The sequence below is a fragment of the Nipponia nippon genome, unplaced genomic scaffold (assembly GCF_047370975.1).
Source record: "Nipponia nippon isolate SJK-2023a ecotype South Korea unplaced genomic scaffold, ASM4737097v1 scaffold_32, whole genome shotgun sequence".
In the NCBI taxonomy this organism is placed as follows: Eukaryota; Metazoa; Chordata; class Aves; order Pelecaniformes; family Threskiornithidae; genus Nipponia; species Nipponia nippon.
In genome coordinates, this window is record NW_028262350.1 from 5,073,136 (window position 1) to 5,092,448 (window position 19,313).

The following is a 19,313-nucleotide window of genomic DNA, read 5'->3' on the forward strand; positions in this document are numbered from 1 at the left end:
AACAGCTCTGTGGCTGTGATTCTTTGGTGCTGAGTTACCAATGCTTCAGAAATAGTAGAAAAATACCAAGGAATAGTAAGCAAAGAAAATAAAGAATGACTCATCTTTAAACAGAAGCTCTTTAGATGTAAGGTGGCATTGCTGACCACAGGCATGGATTCATATTAGTGGGTAACTCAGTTTTTAGGCCAAATTATGCATAGTTAACAACTTCCTTTGCAAATCAGCGCCCCCACCCCTTAGTCCCATATGCTCCCTCTAGTTTGTTGGGATGTGACACTGTAGCAGCAACGCTAAAGAGAGAAAGGTTATGCGCCCCAGCTGCGTGAAGATGCCTGTGTGCTAGAGGAGCCCAAAGTGCTCATATATCACACTCGGGTCTGATTTGCATCCCATTAATTCTGCTTCAGAAAGTCTCTTTCGAGTTGGTTTTAGCTTCTAGTGGAAGAGGCGGACTGACCTCGAGTTACTTGGTATTCAGCACAGATTTGGGATGTGGAAACCTCACATCACCCATAACTCAGTGATGTGTCTGAGCCCATGCACTGCAAAATACCTTCATCCAGCTTGGAGCAACTTCAGCTGCCAAAAGCCTGAGCTCCTTTGAACTTAACACACTTTTTTCATTATTTAATTACCTACGTTGTCTCCTAAGTGGCCTCAGGCTGCATCAGAGATGGGGCAGCAGACGCAGGGTGCACCCATGATTTTGGCATTGGAGACCTCACAGACAGTAGAAACGTCTCTGTTTGGGGGAAGGAGGAGTTTATTTGTTTTAGTAATATGGGAATGCATTTAAAATTCTGTAACTAAATGTCAGCTAGAAAGTAGATGTCACCTCCTGTTTTCGGTAGCTTGGAAGTACGGGCCAAGCTGGAGAAATCGTGCATCTCTGCGTTAGCAGGAGGGTGATCCCTTGGGACAGGCAGCAGGAGCCTGGAGATGCTCTTGCTGCCGGTGGGCAGCAGTGGTGATTTGGGCTGAGTCCTGGGTGTGCTCTGCTCACGGCAAGTGCTGCTGCTGGGTTTTCTTCCTTGATGCCCAGAAGTCTGATGATCCAGGTGGAGCACTCCCAACTGCTTACCTCCTGCTTTTGAGCAGCAGAGCTTGCCCAGATAGAACTTTCCACAGAGGGACAAACATGCCCATGCTGGTGGACACCATCCCACCCACCACAGCCCACTAACCACCCCCTTCTTCTTCCAGAGGAGACGACATTCGAGGCTGGAGTCAAAGTCCAGATCCACAGCCAGTCTGAGCCGCCTTTTGTCCAGGAGCTGGGGTTCGGGGTGGCCCCTGGATTCCAGACCTTTGTGGCCACCCAAGAGCAAAGGGTAAGTCCTAAATTTCATTTACACACCAAGATCCCTCCAGCGGGTCCGTATGAGAGGTTGCTTCTATGTACCAATGCCCCTTGAGAGGCATCTTCATCCTTAACAGCTATTTTTATGCCTTTGCTTCAAATTGGTTGGGATGAGGCCAACTTTTTCAGCATTGCTTCCCATGCATTGCCCACAATCCTTGTCATTTTGGCCACAGAAGGGACTTCATCCCTGGTAATTTCCCTGCCTTGCTCTTCCATGGTTATGGTTCAGCTGTGGCAGTCGCTCAGTGTGTTGGGTACCTTCCAACCCACCGAGAAAGGATGCTTTTTGCCAAAAGGCTCTCACGCTCCAAGGATATAAAGAGAGACAAGAGGAGAGTGTTTCATTATGTAGAACAGCGTGAATCCTTTCAGGTAACACAGAAATAGTCACATTATTTATTATAACCTGTGGTGGGATGCTCATGGCTCGGGATGCATCACCCTCCCTGGGTCCCAACAGTGGCACATCATCACGGTGCAGATGGATGCAATGTGACGTAGCGTCATTAGACCCAAATCCTGGTTAGGCATTTGGAAAGCCGGCCAGCAGAATAATTTTTTCCCCCAGCTTGGCCCCAGTGCTTTCATTCCTAGCCCTCCTGCTTCATTGCCTCTCTCATTTTCCTCTCTGCTCTCACATCCACCCTCAAATGAGACATAAATCAAGTTGAGGAAAGCGAACAAGAGCTGTTGGAGGCTTTGCTATGATTAAACCTCGGTGTAGATCAGAGCAGCAGTCATTACACTTCAGCTCAGAGCAATGCAAGGAATTCACCACCAAATATATCATTAAGGCATCTCGCCATGGCCACCAGGTACCAAAATACAACTGAAGGTGCTGCATTTCAGCGAGCCTGGATGCAGATCTTCCCTCCTTCATTACAGCATGCTTGTGTGTAATCATCCAGGAGGTAACGAACGGTGTGGGTTCCTGGTGGGCGAGCACCAGGTGGAAACTTCTCAATTAAAGCAGAGAAATGTTGCGCTGTTGTCGGTTCGTATCTCGTGGGAAGTCCGGTGGGCTGGAGAAAATGAGCAGCTTCATTAGCACCCAGGGCTCTCGTCTGGAGTGTAACACCTTAGTAACAGCGAAGGCAAAGGGCTTTTCGGGGGCTGAGGCAGCAGCTGCTGAAGTCCAAAGCAGAAACAGGGTTGAAAACCCATCAGGGGCATTTTTCATGCCCATTCCCTTGACACAAGCTCTTCCGTGTGTCCCCAACATCCTCACCTTGCTCCACCGCTGCTTTCCGCCGTTCCAGAGGACCCAGCAGCATTCGGCATTGCTTCCATGGGGCATGCTGCGAGGCAGAGAATCTGGAAGGGTGGAAAACTGATACGTTACTGTTGGCAGTAATTACTGGGCACTGAATGCCTTATCCATCCTCTCTCTGGGCATCTCCTGAGGCAGTCTAGGGGCCTCCACGCAGCGAGGCGGCAGCGCTGGGGTCAGCCCTTTGCCCATAGCTGCTGTTGGCAGATGCGGCGCAGAGCAGCGGGGTCTGGATGCGGCCCTGGGTTAGGGCCAGCGGCTGGTTATCCCCCACAACGGCTGCCTGCGGGAGCCCTTCCCAGCGGCTCGCAGGTGCTGGGTTACCCCAGGGAGGACAAGTGACATGCCAAAGGTCATGGAGGAAGTGGTGTCAGAGCAGAGGGTCTCATGTCAGACTAGATATAAGGAGGAAATGTTTTATGATGAAGGTGGTGAACCACTGGCACAGGTTGCCCAGAGAGGTGGTAGATGCCCCATCCCTGGAAACATTCAAGGTCAGGTTGGACAGGGCTCTGAGCAACCTGATAGAGTTGAAGATGTCCCTGCCCATGGCAGGGGGGTTGGAATAGAGGATCTTTGGAGGTCCCTTCCAGCCCAAACCATTCTCTGATTCTGTGTCAGAGCAGAGGGTCCCCTGTTGGGGCCTTGCATTTCCATCCCCAGCGTGCACATGCCTTCGAGCGAAGCCCTCTCCTCTTTTCTCAGCACCAAAGAGCAGGATTTTTGTTTAGCAAATTGTCAGCTGTGAAAAATACCTCTGGCAGAATCAGCAACCCCTCAGTGAGACCACGTTAGCTCCAGAAAAAAGCTAACTGCAGAGATGCCGAGGCTGGCGATGGAGAAGGGCATCGTCCACCATGTACATGGCACTTTGCATGCCCCGTTAGCAGGCAGTGCTGGGCAGGGTGGTGCAGCCGCCTGATGCTGAAAGGGTTTGGCAACACCTCCTCGAATTGAGCTCGCCTGGCAGCGTGAGTGGTAATTGGAAAGATTTGTCTTCCTTAAACATCCCGGCTTCAGCAAGATTTGGGAGCGTGGCTGGGAGCTGGAGTCTGCAACGAGGATCTCAAGGACTTTGTTTAAAGATAGAAATAGCGTAAATGCTGGAGACTTGTAAGACAGCTGCTGTAAATCTTCCCCATCCCATTGCCAGCATTAACTATTTCATTATTTCTATTAAAAAATTAGATTTCCTATCAGGAAGACAGCCAGCTGGGAGAGAGGGAAAAAACCCATGCCTCCTTCCAGGCAGGAAAGACGTAGAAGATGACAAGAAAAACAGATCTGGGGGGACTCTTAGCTCGAGTGTGTCCCCTCTTCTGCAGGTTTTGCCAGAGTTTTGGTGCTGGGAGAGGGAAGGACATGTTTCTGCTCGGGGCCAGGGGCTCTGTAACTGATTTAAAATTATACCATGGCTGCGACACCTTTCCTCAGGAGACCCGGAGGGCTCTTCAAGCCGCCTGCCTGGAGCAGCATTCCTCTCCATAAAATCATTTTTTAACCTAATTACAACCATTACAGCATACTCATGCTACTGCCTCCTCTAATTACCCCTCAGGGACCAGCTGGGCATCACCCACTTTCTCAAGCCCTGAATGCATATCTTTTATTCAGACCCCTGATTTAGTCTTTTTTTTTTTTTTTTCCCCCTACTAAATCTCTACATCTGGGGCAGGCACGTGCTGCTCCTTCAATAAGTCAGAGCAAAAGGTGGAAAAGCCCGCGAACATCACCCAGAGAACTGAGTCCAGCCAGTTATTGGGGTCCTAGACCATGTGTTTTACACCATGAAACATGAACAAAATGATCCTCCAGCTGGAGGAGAATAGAAATAAAGATAATGAGAAGGTTGTTTCACATCTCCCAGCTCAGAGCAGCCTCTCTGTTAGTTATAAGCACTTTTCCCAGCGATAAAAAAAAAAAGGTGTGGAATTGGGCAGACTTGGCGCGATGGTGGGAGCCATGCATTGTCCTTAAGACGGATTTTGGGGTGAAGGGGATTTATTTGTGGCTGGATTAGAGGCTCGTGGCTTTATTTGTGGCTCTGTTCCTGTTAAATCTCTCCCTTCGTCCCCTCCATCCCAGTCTGGAAATAAGAGTATTTACTGGTCTTTACTTACTGATTTCCTGCCTTTCCAGGTATGCAGCCGCTTAGCGCAAGCGAGGACTTGTGTCTCGGTGCTGGGGCGATAAATCCTGGATCTTTATATTACGAGCTTTCCAAAAGCCCCTTGTCGAAAGCAAACTCTGGCTCTGTGATGGTGTGTGATCTCATTAAATCTCCCTTTAAGATTAGCTGTCAGTCTGAAAAAAGGAACAAAATCAGTTTTTCTCCTCCTTCTGTAGTGGCTGAGCCCTCTGATTCCTGCAGAGTGACACTTTTAAGATACATTCACCAGTTTGGGAACTGCATCGTTAATGCCGTAATGATGTTGCGCTGGTTTGCGCTGGTTTGCACTAGTAGCATTGTAAGAGGGACTTTGCCCTTGTATCGGTCGTGTGTGCTGAGTCAGCAAAAGCAATCCTGCAAAGGCAATGCCAGCAGGAGGTTTCCTCCATAAAAACGTGGTGGTTGGGTTATGTAGGCCAAGCTGGTTCTTTGCTGCGGATTCGTGCCTAAAGGGAGATGCTTTCTGTCTGAAATCTCAGACCAAAGCGATCCCCTGAAGTTTAAGGGGAGCCAGGACTGAGCTCCCTAAAGCAACTCAGGAGGCGGCGCAGCAGAAGGCAACACACGGTGGCCAGTTGCAATTAAAACAAGAGTGTCTTGATGGAGGACAGTGGCAAACATCCTCTCTGGGTGACTTTCCATACACCACGGCAGTGGCTGTGTCCGAGTGCAACATGAAAGGAGCTGGAGTGGTTTACATGGACGTGCGAGACCATAGCTGCTGTTTTCTGGGGTTTTCGCACTGTTTTTCACGGGGAGAGCCGGCCGCGGTCCCCGTCGTGCCTTGCAGCGAGAGATGCTCCGGCCTCACAGGGTAGCGGTTTCCATGGCAATTGCTGAGTCTAATGAATAAGGTTTGTTTTCTCATGAATGGGCAAAAACCGGAGCTGCGCAGGAGCTGGCTCGGGGCACGCCGGGCCGGCACCCTCCAGACGGGTCCCAGGGGAGGGCAGGACCACCCCAAGGAGGGCAGTGCCCTTCAGCTCCCGCTGCTCCTGGCTTTGGAGGGATCCACCTCAATTTTTCCCTTTTGCTGGCTGTTTTGGATGAGTCTGGTGCTATAACAAGCCTCTCCGGACCTTGGGTTGTGCATGGCCTTGGGGAGACTGCAGTATCCCCCCATACCCTTGCACTGGTCCATGGCACCAAGGCATGGGCGGACACCCTGGAAGTTATATTTCAAAGGGCTGATCCCCTGGAGAAAGAGAAATTCCTCCTGGGTTTTCCTCCTTTTAATCCCCTTTTTCCAGCTGGGTTTTACAGCATCTCGGCAGCATCACCCGAGCCTCTTCCATAACGGATGGGATCAGATAATGTTAATTCCCCAGCTCGGCTGCTCCCCACTACGCCATCGGCACGGCGCGTTAGAGAAGATGAAAAGCGCACTAAAAATGGCAATTTCTGCCAACTTGGCAATAAAAATTTAAGAGGCTTCAATTAAGCAACAGGTTTGAAGATGGAGCAATATTGTTTAATAGGGCTCTAGTGTGCCTTGGAGACTCATCCCCTCGTAATGCTTGCATGGGACAGAGAGCATCAGCTACCAACAACTGCGGTATCAAGAAGTGTGATTACAGAGGCAAAAAAATGGGACTCGGGGTCTGACAGCGATTGCTCTGAAGCCCATATTTCCAAACAGGGTGTAGGCAGTGGCAGTTGAAAATTGGGAGCAATTAAATAGCATTTCCCATGTTTCCTAACCCTTGCTCAGAGCATCTTCTCCTACCTACGGTCTTACACCTCCTCCTGGAAAAACATTTACTCTCTGATTTCTTTCTGTTTCCCTCAATCCCACACACTCTCCCAGTTGATTTCCTCCAGTATATCATCAGACTGAATTAATTCAACAACAAGAAGCAAACTGGCAGGCAGCGGTGGCCGGCCGCGTAGAAAACTTCATTGCACAGGAACGGTTCAAAGCAGGAGATGTAAGAAAACAATTGCATGGCTGTTTTTGTAGGGCAGCAGGGTGGTTTTGCTTGGAAAACAGCCTTAGGAGTGAATCAACCTGTTTGTAAAAGGACGGGTTTGGAGGCAAGTGATGGAAATGAGTCAGGGCTGGGAGCAGTTGTCTGAATGGGGAGAGGTTGGAAGGGGCTTGCTTAGGAGGGTCAGTAAGAGAAAATGTCGGGGAGGCAGACGGAGTAACGGTCTGGGTGCTCCTGCTAACCCTTCACCGTATGATATGGATAAGAGGATTTTTTTAAAAAAGATGGAAAGCTGCTCGTTGAGGACGGGAGAGCTTCAGAGAGTCCAGCTCCCACCGTGCACCCCCCAAATCGGGCACCTCTGTAAGAGTTTGGCCAGTGTAGGCCAACAAATAACAACCGATGGTGTCCGGCAGAATGAGGGGGGAGTGCTTTTGCTGGCTATAGCTATGCCAAGGAGGTGACCAGGAGGGAGAGGGTAGAGTTTATTGCAGTTTAAGACAGAGTTTGCACGTGAGCAAAGGGTCCAGCTGGTTTGGTGGGGTGCTAGAAGCGAGTTGTAGATGGTCAGCGCAGCAAACGCCAGAGCAGCCGTCCAGCGGGTCCTGGGAGCAAACCCGGGATGAGGCTCAGAAAGGGCTGCCCTCGCCTTTTTGGGGAGCCACAGGAGGTTTCAGTATTGCTATTTGATTTGCAAAATTATTTCCAAGGAAATGGGGACCTGGAGGAGCCTGGAGCTCCAAAATCACGTTTTTCTCCTGGTGCCCACTCACCTGCAGCCCCTGGGGGCTCGTGGGCTGTATAACTTCCCCGAGCTCTGCTCAGGGGGACCTTCCAGGTGCTGGAAGGGTTAAGCTCTTGTCCTTAAAGAGAACGGTTTTGGTGCTTGCATGAGGGGAGCAAATGAGAAGGAACAGCCGTATCGCACCCTGCACAGCAAAGGTAGATGGCAAATAGCGTCTTCCAGCATCATTAACTGGGAGATGGTGCCAATGAGCTGTGTGTACACCGAGCTTTTTAAGCATTTTACAAGTGCTGAAGTTGCCTGGGATTGAAATTCTATTAAGTTGATGCTATTTGATGTCTCATTAAAGAACGGAGGCTTCTGGTTGTTATTTCATTTGGAGCAAATGCAAACACACCCTGTCTAGATTTTGCAATGTTCAGGGAAAGGTTTGCATCCCTCCTTGATGATCGCTGCCTAAAGTTGGGTGGCATCAGGCGGGGACCCACACGTGGCGGAGGCAGGAGAGGGGCTGAGCTGTAGCCCAGAGCCGAGTCAATGCAGGCTGCATCCCCAAAGCCGGGTTCATCGCAGAGCCCAGCTGCAAACTGGGCTAAAACTGCCCCAGCCTCATGCTGGAAACATCGCCGCCGCATTTCCACGTCTTCCCTATTGCATGAAATTAAACATGCAGAAAAAACAGAGATACCACTTAAAATAAGTTTCAAAAAAAGACCTCTCTGGCTGCAGACGGATGTCGGCAGCTATCGGGAGGCTCAGTGCCGAGAGCAGCGTGCGAAGGCCAGCAGCGTGGCCATGAAAAAGGGCTGTGGCAGGGAGGAGGCTGTGCTGAACGGCCCCTGCCGCCGCGGCCGGCTTCCCCGGCTTCCCCCCGTTTGCCGAGAGCAGCCCTTCCTTTCCTTGCGTTTCAGGCAAGCAAGATCCATCCTGCTTTTAAGGAGACAAGTCAATTTGTTCCTTTTCCTTTCGGCGCCTGCCAGTTTGTTACTGATTGTCGTAATCCCTAATCGCTGGGATCAAGAGAATTTAAAAAGCATTTCATTAATTAATTAAGTATTAACAATTGTGAAAGCGCGAGGACGTGAGTTTGTCAACCTCAATTAGAGGCTGTAGCTGAATTTCTATAAGCGTGAGACCACGCGGTGCTGGGGAGGGGTATGTGCAGGCAGCCCTTGGAAAGCTGCCACGGCCGCGGAGCAAAATCAGAGCTCAGCGCTACTCGCCTGCAGGAACCGAGGGCAGAAACTGTCCCTGCTGCCTTTACCCCGGCTTTTCCTTTTGCTTTCATGGTTTTTTTCCCTCCAGCTTCAAAGAGAAGTAGCTCGCCTTTTGGCAGTAGCAGAGCAGGTTGGAGTGGAGCAGCTCAGCACCCTTGGGCAGCCTCCGCCGGTCCAGCACCAAACCCCAAATTAGCATCATCTGGAAAAGGGGAAAGCCATTCTCTCAGGAGGAGGAGACGTCTGCGTGGCTGCATGCCACGGAGCCCAGGAGGGGCTGCAGGGGAGAGGCATCAAAACCAATTAGCGTCTCTCCCGTTTGCGTTGTTTACATGGCCGCGGTCGGCGGGATTGCTCCGTCACGCGCGCTCCTGTTTGCTGGCTAGCGAGGCGGGCTTAGCTCCCCGGTGCGCTCTTCCAGGCGATGCAGCGGCCTCGTTAGCATCGTGGGCAGGAAATTCAAATGTCAAATGTCTGAAATGAGTTGCTGGGGCAGCTCTCTGGGGCTGAGCGCTTTGGATGCGAAGGCTTTGCTTGAGGTTACAGCCCGGACAAAGCATATTTTTGGCAAGGAGGGGGTTAAGGAGGGATGTTCTTGTGGATGGTTCACCATTGCATTAACCCCAGAGCTTGCAGGGCGTTGGGACTCCTGTGCCAAGGCGGGAGAGGCAACGGGAGCAGGGATGGGGCTGGTCTGTGGGGCGAAAAGCCACGGGGGCTGGAGGGAAGAACCGTGGGATCCTGCTCCATTGCCCTTCAGGGCAGGAAACCTGCTGCGGGCTGCAAAGAGCTTGGCCCCTTGGTTTAAAAGTCCTTCACTGCAAGGTGCACTATTTGATGGGTAAAACCACAGCCAGCTCTGGGGCTGGATAGTCTCCTCTCTGAAGAATGATGGGGAGCATTTCAGAGGGTGCAACCTTGCGGTCCTGGCAGCCACCTTGTGCCTGCGAGCGATGCTGCTGTGGCTCCAAACATAGACAGTAACAGAGCAGCTGCCTTCAGAGATAACTGGAAATAAAAGGTCAGGACGAGACTTGACGACATCAGAGACTTGGTACATTGGTGCCTGCTCGCCAAAACCACCTGGGAAAGGCGAAGGGAGCTTTCCTGGGACCAAATTACCTTTGGATGTTGAGGCAGGATCTGGGAAATGTGGCTCCCCTATTCTCTGCAGAGCCCGGTCCCTAATGATGTGCCTTCTCCCTCCAGAGAGGTCCCGCATCCGTATCTGTCTGCTGATCAGCCGAGAGTTTGCTTCTGATTACAAATTGCAGAGCATGAGGGAAGCAATGAGTCTTTCAAGCTGTAATTACCATGGAGGCTCCAGGTAATAGCCCTTGATGAGCCCCTTGGAGAGAGAAGAGTTCATTGACTTGCTCGGGGGAGGGAGGGTCCAACCTGCCAGCCCGGGGAGATTTGTCTCTCAAATCCTGCCCGTAAGGAAGAAGCACAGATTTGCCTGTCAAACTTCAAGTGAAGCCTTGCTGCAGCGCTGCTTCCCACCAAGCCGGCTATGGAGTGGGAAGCGGGTGGATTCCCGGTGCGGTCCCCGGGGTGTGGGAGATGCTTTGGTTACAGCCGCCGCATCTCGGGGCTCTGCTCGGAGGCATGGCCAGCAGCAAGGAGTCCTGCCCTCTGTTATAGAGACATAAGAATCAGGGATTGATACAAAACAAGGCAGCACCGAGGTGCCTGTGTCGCACCCCGCAGGGCTCTGCTCCATGGGCAGGAGTTTCACTGGGGAAATTCCCTTTAAAAAGTAGAAATTGGAGCTTCCCTGGAGTCTCCTGTCAGTCCCAGACATGACGTGCTTTTCTCCAAAACAGGTTTGCCTTTATATTGCAGAGCAAAAAAACCTCTACGGGTGTTAAATGTACCAAGAGACTTTTTCTACTCCTAAGTATCAGCGATTCAGAGAGTGATGGGAAGAACAAAAAAGTCTTGGCATGTGGCAGAGGAGATGTGTTGCACCTATTCCTGCATTTTTAGGAAGCCAGAAAAAAGTGAATTGCACTTGCACACTTGTACTTGCACGCTTGTGCATGTACAAGTGTGTGCATGGGGCAACAAATCCCCAGGGAACGCCATGCTTTTGGGGAGATGCAAACCAGCTTTGCTTCGCGGTATGAGGGTAGTCGGTGCTCGTGGTCCCGGCTACAGAACAGGCCGTAACTCTGTTAATGAAGTTGCATTGATTAGGGTTTAATTAATCATTCAGCCCATGCACCTCCTGCAGACGCGGTGCCAGTTCAGAAGCACCGTGGCTCAAATCCCAATGCTGGCTGAGCAAAAAAGCGTGTAAGCTAAATATCTGATTGCGACTCCATCGTTTTCTGATCCCGTCACCTACATTCAGAATAAAATTTAAAGGGCTTAAAAGATTTGTGTGTGGCTGTGCTTAGAAGAGAGCTGATTCCATCTGAGACTGCGATTATTTATTCTCCTTTATCATACAACGTGCAACATATGGGCCCCTTTCTTCACCGCGGATGACTAAATGATGGCATCTGGTACTCTATTATATTGCAAGTGTAAAGCAAATGAGAAAAGATCCCCTTCAAATAGCACTTTGCTGTTGTCACAAAGGCACTTTTGGTATTTTCATTCCAAGGTGCTGCTTTGCTGACTTTCAAAACCATCCCGTTCAGAGCCAGGCTGTTTCTTGGAGGATGCCGAGATTGCTGGGAACTGGTTTTTTTTCCCTCAATGCCTCAGCTGGTCCCCGCAGATGGGATCCCTCCGTCACCTGCTGCATCTTTGCACCCGTTGTGGATATTGTCTGCTCTTCGGATCGGACCCACTGAGCACAGAGATCGGTGCATGTCGCTCCGAGCAGCTGAGTAGCTCTTGCTGCTGTTGCTTTTCAAAGCAGCTTGAGCAGCAGCATGGATTGAGGCAGATTTGGGGAATGCCAGAGCTCCTGTCCCTCAGTGAGCAGCCTGGGCACCCATGGGCGATGCCAGCTCCGGCATGCATAGCGTCCTGTTTCTTTGCATCTGCACACCAGGACGCGGAGGCGCTGAGCAGACCACGCAGATCTGCTGTGGCTGAACATCACTGCACAGTTCTCGGTCTCCTTGGCACTTGAGACCAGGGAGGATGCTCGCAGGAGCATTGTGAAGGAAGGGAGTTGGTGATTCTCGGCTGCTGGGGGAAGCAGAGCCAAAGAGGGGTTCACCATCACATGGGGACCCCCTTCACCCTTGTGCGGGCAGGGTCTGAGCTTTTCTCGGGCCTATCCTTGGGGTCATGCAAGGGAAGACCTTGAACTACCATCTCATCACGGGGAGGACCTGTGGCTCATCTAGAAGATGCGTATGCCACAGGGTTGCCATGTCCATGGTTCCAGCTGGTCCCGTAAAGCCTGCATCAGCCTGTTAGAGACAGAAGTAACTGGGAACCAGTATAGTGCCCGTAGATGCAGCAAGCAAAGTGCTGGAATAAGCAAAGTGCCTCTGAATTCCTGGATGGGAACTGTTCCTGGCAAAATTGTTCCTAGAGCAGGGATTACTTTGGCTTGGCTGAGTTGAGAGCTTGTCCAGCCCAAGAGGGCAGGATCACCCTCTCCGAAGCTTGGCATCTTCCCCAAACTCTTCTTTAGCTTCCAGGTTTCATGCCCCTCCAAGGCAGACTGTTCCCGTACCCAACTGTCATCACCACAAGACGCGTTCATCCCAACATCTCATCTTTCTCTTCCTGGCTGCACTTTAAGCCCATTACGGGTTTTTAACTACTGAGTGGTTCATAATTCAAAGCCATGGGGAGATTTACCAGCACCCCAGCATTGCAAGCTAGTGCACAAGGTGAACATCTTCGCACAGGCTGCACTGGAGAGCTGGGGCTCTGCTCTTGCAGGAGATCTCCTGGGGAAGACCTAGAGCGGAGCGTGGGCTCCAAATGCCTCACGCCCTGGTATTTTTGTCTTAGTTACGCCAGGTCCAAGCCTGAAGGATTCAGGGGGTCATTACCCATTCAACAGCATCTGCAGTGTGCCTCCACTTTGTGGGTCATCTTTTTTCTCCTCCCTTTCCCACACCTCTCCAGAAGAGACCCAGAACAAGCACCGTAGAGCCTTGCCACTAGATCCTAGGCTTGTAATCCATCAGCATATGTTTACATATTTATTTTAGGATGTGATTAATGTTACTACAGTTTTTAAAGGAATGTTTTTGTTCAGCCAATGTGCTTTGCCAGCACAAAACGTTCTGTGTTTGGAGCAAAGCACAGCAAATTGGATGCTGCTTTAAAACACAAAGAAGGAAGGGTTAGGGGAATGCTATTTTCTGCTCTCTAGCAAAGAGTAGTGCAGGGCATTTAGCAAAGATAAACAGGAAAGGCTGCCAAGCTGCAGACAGAAGAGGAACAAGTAGATTTGGCCGTGGGGGCCAGAGAGCAACTGTTTTTCCTCCAGCATGTTCTGGGCTCTGAATTAAGGTTGCTGTGGTGGATTGTGGAGTCCTGCTTATCTTACCGTTGCATTTGTGTTAAACAAAAGCAGTAACAGCAGAAGGGTTTGCGTTGCACGAGCAGAGCAACTTTGGAGCCTCACGCAAGGTGGTGTGCAAACAGGGGAGAAGACGACAGGTTCCTCATCATCATGGGGTGCCAGGAGAGTGGATAACGTGTATCAAGCTCCACAGGGCTCTCCCTAAGCATGGGTGTTTGGAAAAGGACGATTGACTTGTCCGCCTTCTCTGAGGCTGCAGCCCGGCACCATCGCCCATGGTAGCACTGCTCTGAGTGGGGCCATCCCTCCATGGGGAGCACGGAGGTTTGGGGGCTCCTTATGGCACCGGTACGCCATTTCCTTGGCATTTTGCACCTTCTGCAGCAATCACTAGTTGCTGAACTGTTCTCAGTCCTTTCCATGTGCTCCCAAGTCCTGGCCCTCTCTGAGGGTTGTGATCTGCTGCATTTTTTATCAACGAGAACAGTGCCTGAAGAAGAGAACAGTGCAAATGTGGCAGCTTTGGTCACGCCGGAGCAATCACAGCTATTGCCAGGATCTCACTGCCACCCCTTTCTGCTCCCCAATGTCACCAGTGCTGTCTGCGTTGTCCCCATGAGTGGCATGTAGTAGCACAGCCTAGAGATTGGAGGAAGCTGGAGATGGGAGCTGTCGACACACCAGTGCCAACAACCCCGTGTTTGCTCTCACCAAAGTCAGAGATGATTTGCAGGTCAGAGTCTCCCTTAGGTCCCTGCATGGGCGGGATTTTCCTGATGATGCAAGAAAGACCACAGAGCTGGTCTTGGAGAACCTCTGGTGTTGCACGTCTCCAATGCACCATCCTGCTGTGGCTCTGCTCCTGGAGATGCTGGGCTGGAGGGATGCAGGAGAGCAGCTCTGGAGCAGAAGAGCTTGCTAAAGGCTCTCACTTGGCAAAAAATCATTCCGTGACCTTTCCCTGCAACAGCACCGCTTGATCTCCTCCTTAAAAACATCATTAAAATTGTGCTCTGGGGGGCTCCTCTGTGGCAAGAGGAGGGAGATGCTGCGCCCCACTCCTCGCTGCCAGTCCCCAATGTCCCCTGACACCCCGCTCCTCCCTCTCTTGCAGCTGACGTACCTGCCTCCGCCGTGGGGTGAATGCCGCTCGTCGGATATGGGCTTAGACTTCTTTCCCGTTTACAGTATCACGGCTTGCAGGATCGACTGCGAGACCCGGTATATTGTGGAAAACTGCAACTGCAAAATGGTTCACATGCCAGGTCAGTGTGCCGAGGGGGAAGGGACCCCCTCCCTCCACCCAGCCTGGGTCATTAAGGGTTAACGAGCTGGAAAGGGTCCAGGGATTAAAGGAGCTGGGAATACCTTTCCCTAAGGAAAGAACGATGCTGATAGCCTTTACAAAATGCCCTGAAATAGGGGCAAGATGTGGCAGAAGGACATGGGTCTGATTTCCCCTTTTTTAACCCCAGTTAACACCCCTGGGTGGTATTTCCAGCTGCCACCTCCTTGGTTTGCAAGAAAAGGCCTCGTGGCAGGCCCCCACTGCAATACCTCTGCTGCCCATCCCCACCCTGCGTTCACTTTGCTAAAGGGAGGTCCTTGTGGTCCCAGGGGAGAGCCCAGCGGTCCCCAGCTCCCTTGCAGCATCGGTGGCCGATGCCCACTGATGGATGTGTCCTTTCCATGCAGGGGATGCTCCCTTCTGTACCCCGGAGCAGTATAAGGAATGCGCAGAGCCTGCGCTCGGTGAGTACCAAGAGATATCCCTGGGTGCCACAGGTGTCCCAAGCTGCAGGGACTTCCAGCAGCCTGCGTCCTCCTGGCTGGCAGGACTGGGGTGATCCAGAGCAGCTGCAACCCGGCGATGGGTTTTGATGAGACCCAACTTGTTGGGAAGGGCTGGGTGCACCCTGGGATAAAGTTTCTTCTGGTTCTACCTGGGGCATGGGGCTCTGTCAGCGCAGAAACCCTCAGGGTAACGGGCACCCCAGGATATGTAGGAGGGGAGGACCTCTGGGTCTGGGTTTGGGATGTAGGGACCCATTCTAGGTCTGGATTTAGGAGGCTCAATCACCACATGTTCCCTGAGAAGATGCTGGTAACAGAGTGTAGCCCCCAGCAAAAGGCCTCTCTCCAAGATGGTGGGGATGGCCGTGCAATGAAGCGGGAGAGAAATGGCCAGGACTGGGTTTCCTGCAGCTCTTCTGAAATGTGACTCCTTGGCCCGTCTCTGGGTGGCATGACCTCTGCTCCCACATCTGCTGGGTGTCCTTCACTCCATGAGGTCTGACTCTGTGACCTTCTCCAGGTTTGCTTGCTGAAAAGGACAGCAATTACTGCATCTGCAGGACACCCTGTAACCTGACCAGATACAACAAAGAGCTCTCCATGGTCAAGATCCCCAGCAAGACCTCGGCCAAATACCTGGAGAAGAAGTTCAACAAGTCGGAAAAATATATCTCGTGAGTGTTGCAGAAAACAGATCTCCTTTGCTTTATGGGGGGAAAGTGTCTGTAAAGCCCCGTTGGCTGATTAAACCAGCCTGTGCTAAGACCAGACCTTGCCAATGCCTCTATCACCAAACAGAGATATGTCCTCCAGGGTAGGTTGGGGTGAAAGCCTTGAAGAGATGAGGTATAGGTTGCTTTCTTCTCAGTAGGCGTTTCCAGACAACTGTATGTTCCTTCCCTGGCCTTGTCTTCATGAGCATGCTCCATACCCACCAAAAAAAGTGCAAAAACGCCTCTTATTTTGACAAGGAACCCCAGTCTTGCTGGCCCTGTCTGAGATACGGCTGCTCTCTACCTAAGTCTGGGCTGTAGAGCTCAGGCAGCCGCTGTCTTGGACCTCTCCCAGCCCTGGCCACATCATTACCTTGTGGAGGCAGTGAGAGTTATTCCATATTAAGGATCCTTTGAACTCTTGTTGTTATGATCAAAGTGAGATCCAGAGCTCAGATCCTGTGGGTTGCCGAGGTCCCGAGAAAGAGAACAGTCAGGACAGAGAGGGGAATAAAGCCCCAAAGTCCCGTTTTTTTTTCTTGTCCCAAAGCACATGAGGCCGCTGGTGGCTGATGGGCTGATGCTGTTGTCCTCTTTCTACAGAGAGAATATTCTTGTGCTCGACATATTTTTTGAAGCACTCAACTATGAGACAATTGAGCAGAAGAAAGCCTATGAAGTGGCAGCCTTACTTGGTAAGGAGAGATTGGGGGTGCGTTTTGGAGTCTGTGTGAGCCTTTGCTGGAGTCCGTGTGTGTTTATGGGACAGACAGATGCCACGAGTGGGTGCACAGCTTATGTGTATTGCCTTGAAAATCCCAGCAAGGTCCAGCCACCTTCCTGGCCAGCACACTTTAAACCCCATCCCTTATTTTCCTTCCAATACCAAGGTGTCCCAGGAATGTCCCAGAGACCAGAGCTAGTCCATGTGTCACCCATGAAAGGTTAATGTGAGCTGCTCCATCTCAGCTTGCTACCCGGGCCCTATTATTTGGAAATCCCAGGGCTGAGCGGGTGATGGATGCTCTCTGTCGTGCTCCCCATGCTGGAACGGTAGTGTGTGGAGGAGGACAGCTCTTAAAACCATCCACCCATCACCTCTTACATGCTCCAAATCTATCCTCCTTTCCAGGGAGGGCAGCCAGGACCCTGAGCCTTTGGGTGCTGCCCCACAGCTTGATGGAGAAGGTGGAGGAGTTGTTGGGTTGCTCAGCCTCAAATTTGGTCAAGCTTAATGGGTGCTGGCTACAGATATAGGTGCTGGGGACCCATTGGGTCTTCGGGGTGGAGGTGTTCAGTCAGGAGAAGCAAGCCTGCTCTGTGCCCATGCTCAGCGTTGCAGCTCCCCCGTGTGCCACCCTGAATCCCCAAATCCCTCCTAGGATGCAGGGAGCGATCGATACCTTTGAAAGCTGGAGCCAGGCCATCCCGTGGGGCCAGACGCTGCGAGCCAGTCCCGGGACGGGGGACGCTGCGGGGAGCAGAGCACCCCATGTCCTATTGGGTGCCCCCACGTCACCCTGCAGTGGTAGCTCTGCAAAACGTACATGCCGTGCGCCCTTCTGCACCTGCTGAGGGTTCCCCAAGAGTGCTACAGCGAGGAAGAGGAGGCTGGTGGTGAAGCCTCTTTGACATAAGCCTCCTTATTTGCACGACCTTGCACGACCCTCATTCCCAGGGCAGTGCAGGCTTTGGGCAGAGTCTTATCTTCCCCCAGTCCTCAGCCCCTTTTGAACCAGCACTTTGCCCCCGAGCACCTTTTTTCCTCTCTTTCTTCTGTCTCTGGCTCATGGACACCCACAGAAAAGGTCCCGTAGCCCCTCCACCCGTGGGTGCCTTTGCTCTGAGCAGTGACACAGTTGAAACATGGGCGTTTTACAGCAAAATCCATGAGGTTTGTCTTCCCTGAAGCACATGGTTTGGCGTAGCACAGCGTCTCACATCAGGAGTTATCTTCCCAGCAGATCCCTGAAGTCTCCTCTCCCCAGGGTGCCTCCTCCGCAACCCTTCCCTGGCCCTGGGGGATCGTAGGACTCGAGACAGCCTTGAGATGCTCCCCACAAAAAGCAGGCCATCTTCCCTCTCCCTTTCCTCTCTTTAGCAGGTTTGGGTTTTTTTCTCAGCTGCAGGGGACGTTACCTAATTCTTCTCCTGCATCTTTCTCCTTCCCTCGCCCAGTTTGGGAATTGGGCTGTGGGATTCCTGGGCTGAAACCTGCTGTCTGACTCTACCAGATGGCTTCCTCGGATGCCAGTGCGTGTGTTACAGAGGTATCGCATCCTCATTAGGCTTCCAGCTGATGGCTTCCTTAGCAGGAGAAATGCTTTGGTGGCCACCAGCGTCCTTCCCGGGATGCTTTTCATGCCATTAGAGCTGTTGGTGTTCCTGGGGGTGATGCGTTTCCCCACTCCTTGGGGATAGCAGCACCCAGGGCAGCTGCACCGCGGTGGCACAGGTGCCTCTAAGAGCATTTACCCCAGGGGTAAAAGCCATCTGCATGTTGTTCTCTCTCCTAGGTGACATTGGGGGCCAGATGGGGCTATTTATCGGTGCTAGCATCCTCACTATACTAGAGCTCTTCGATTATATATACGAGGTAAGACCCTCGCCCTTCGCCTTATTCCTCTGGCGGGGTGTGGGTTTGCCAGCCTTGATGCCAGGCTGGGGTGGTCATGGACCAGGACTCTCCATGCCCAATGTGCTCAAGTGGATTATTAATTTTAATTAATCATACTATAGAATTAATGCTCTACAACAGTGCTGTGTAGTCGGTCACGGCTATGTAGCATGGTGCGGAGGTCCCTGCATCGGCAGGAGCTCTCCGTGGCAGGGGGGATGGCATGCAGCCATGGCATGGCATGGCATAGCCAGGGTCGTTTGGCACCCTGCTTCTGCTAATGAGGTTTGCTTCTCACTTGGGCTAATTAAGCACCTCCTTCATGTGGCTGTGAAGCTTGCACTGCCTGGGGTGCTGGCTGGGGACCTGCTGCTGCACCCTCCTGTCCCTGTCCCCCGTTGGGCTCCTCCCAGCAGCGCACTGGTATCATCTTCTCATAAAAACACCTTTAATTAATGCCTGAGTCCCAGTCTGGCCATCAGGCGGGAGAAGCAGTGAGGCCAGACCTTGTACTGCTGCCGAGGGGTGGAAAAGCCCCAGTCCCTGTTATCTGGCGTGTGCAGCTCTGCCAGCAGCCCTGGAGCAAGGAGCTTTCTAGGAAGCACCGAGACGAGCTCCAGCGTGGTCCCATGGCTCCGCGGTGGCCAAGAGCAGCTGCTCCAGAGAAAAGTGCAAGCCCTTTTTAATGGGGATTATTGCAATAAGCAGTCCGGAGGGGACGTTGCTTTCTGGCAGCCCGCCCTCCTCCTGCTCTCCAGCTGCAGAGTTATGACCCTTGTATATTTTTAATCTCTTTTTGCCTAAGCACCTTCCCCTGGTGAACGCTGATGTCTCAGCGCAGCAGCGCAGCTCAGCATCTCCCAGGGGATTTTGACTTTTCTATGCCGCGGTGCCAACACAGGCCTCGGTGGTCCCATGCTGTCCCAGCCAGCCCGTGGGCATCATCTCTCCAGCATCCTCCGCCGCTGCCCTTGTGAGCACAGAGGCAGATTCCAGCTGTTCTCCGCACCCTCCTGCCGTTTTCACTTTTTCCACCCCCTTTTTTT

The 19,313-nt window shown here is 52.0% G+C and overlaps 1 protein-coding gene across 4 annotated transcripts in view; it reads left to right on the plus strand.

Annotated features, from left to right (window-relative positions):
• The window catches only part of LOC104012265 (acid-sensing ion channel 2), a 505,120-nt gene that overhangs the window by 482,174 nt on the left and 3,633 nt on the right, over positions 1-19,313 (plus strand). For 3 of the 4 annotated variants that reach the window (XR_015707434.1, XR_015707435.1, XM_009464632.2), the window contains exons 3-8: positions 1,207-1,334; positions 14,258-14,408; positions 14,839-14,895; positions 15,458-15,611; positions 16,254-16,345; positions 18,167-18,246. Coding sequence is in view for 2 of the 4 variants with exons in the window: in XM_009464632.2 (XP_009462907.1) it covers positions 1,207-1,334; positions 14,258-14,408; positions 14,839-14,895; positions 15,458-15,611; positions 16,254-16,345; positions 18,167-18,246 (662 nt within the window). In the remaining 2 variants the exon portion in view is untranslated. The remainder of the gene's footprint in view (positions 1-1,206; positions 1,335-14,257; positions 14,409-14,838; positions 14,896-15,457; positions 15,612-16,253; positions 16,346-18,166; positions 18,247-19,313) is intronic. The other variant, XM_087769914.1, reaches the window with a different exon arrangement.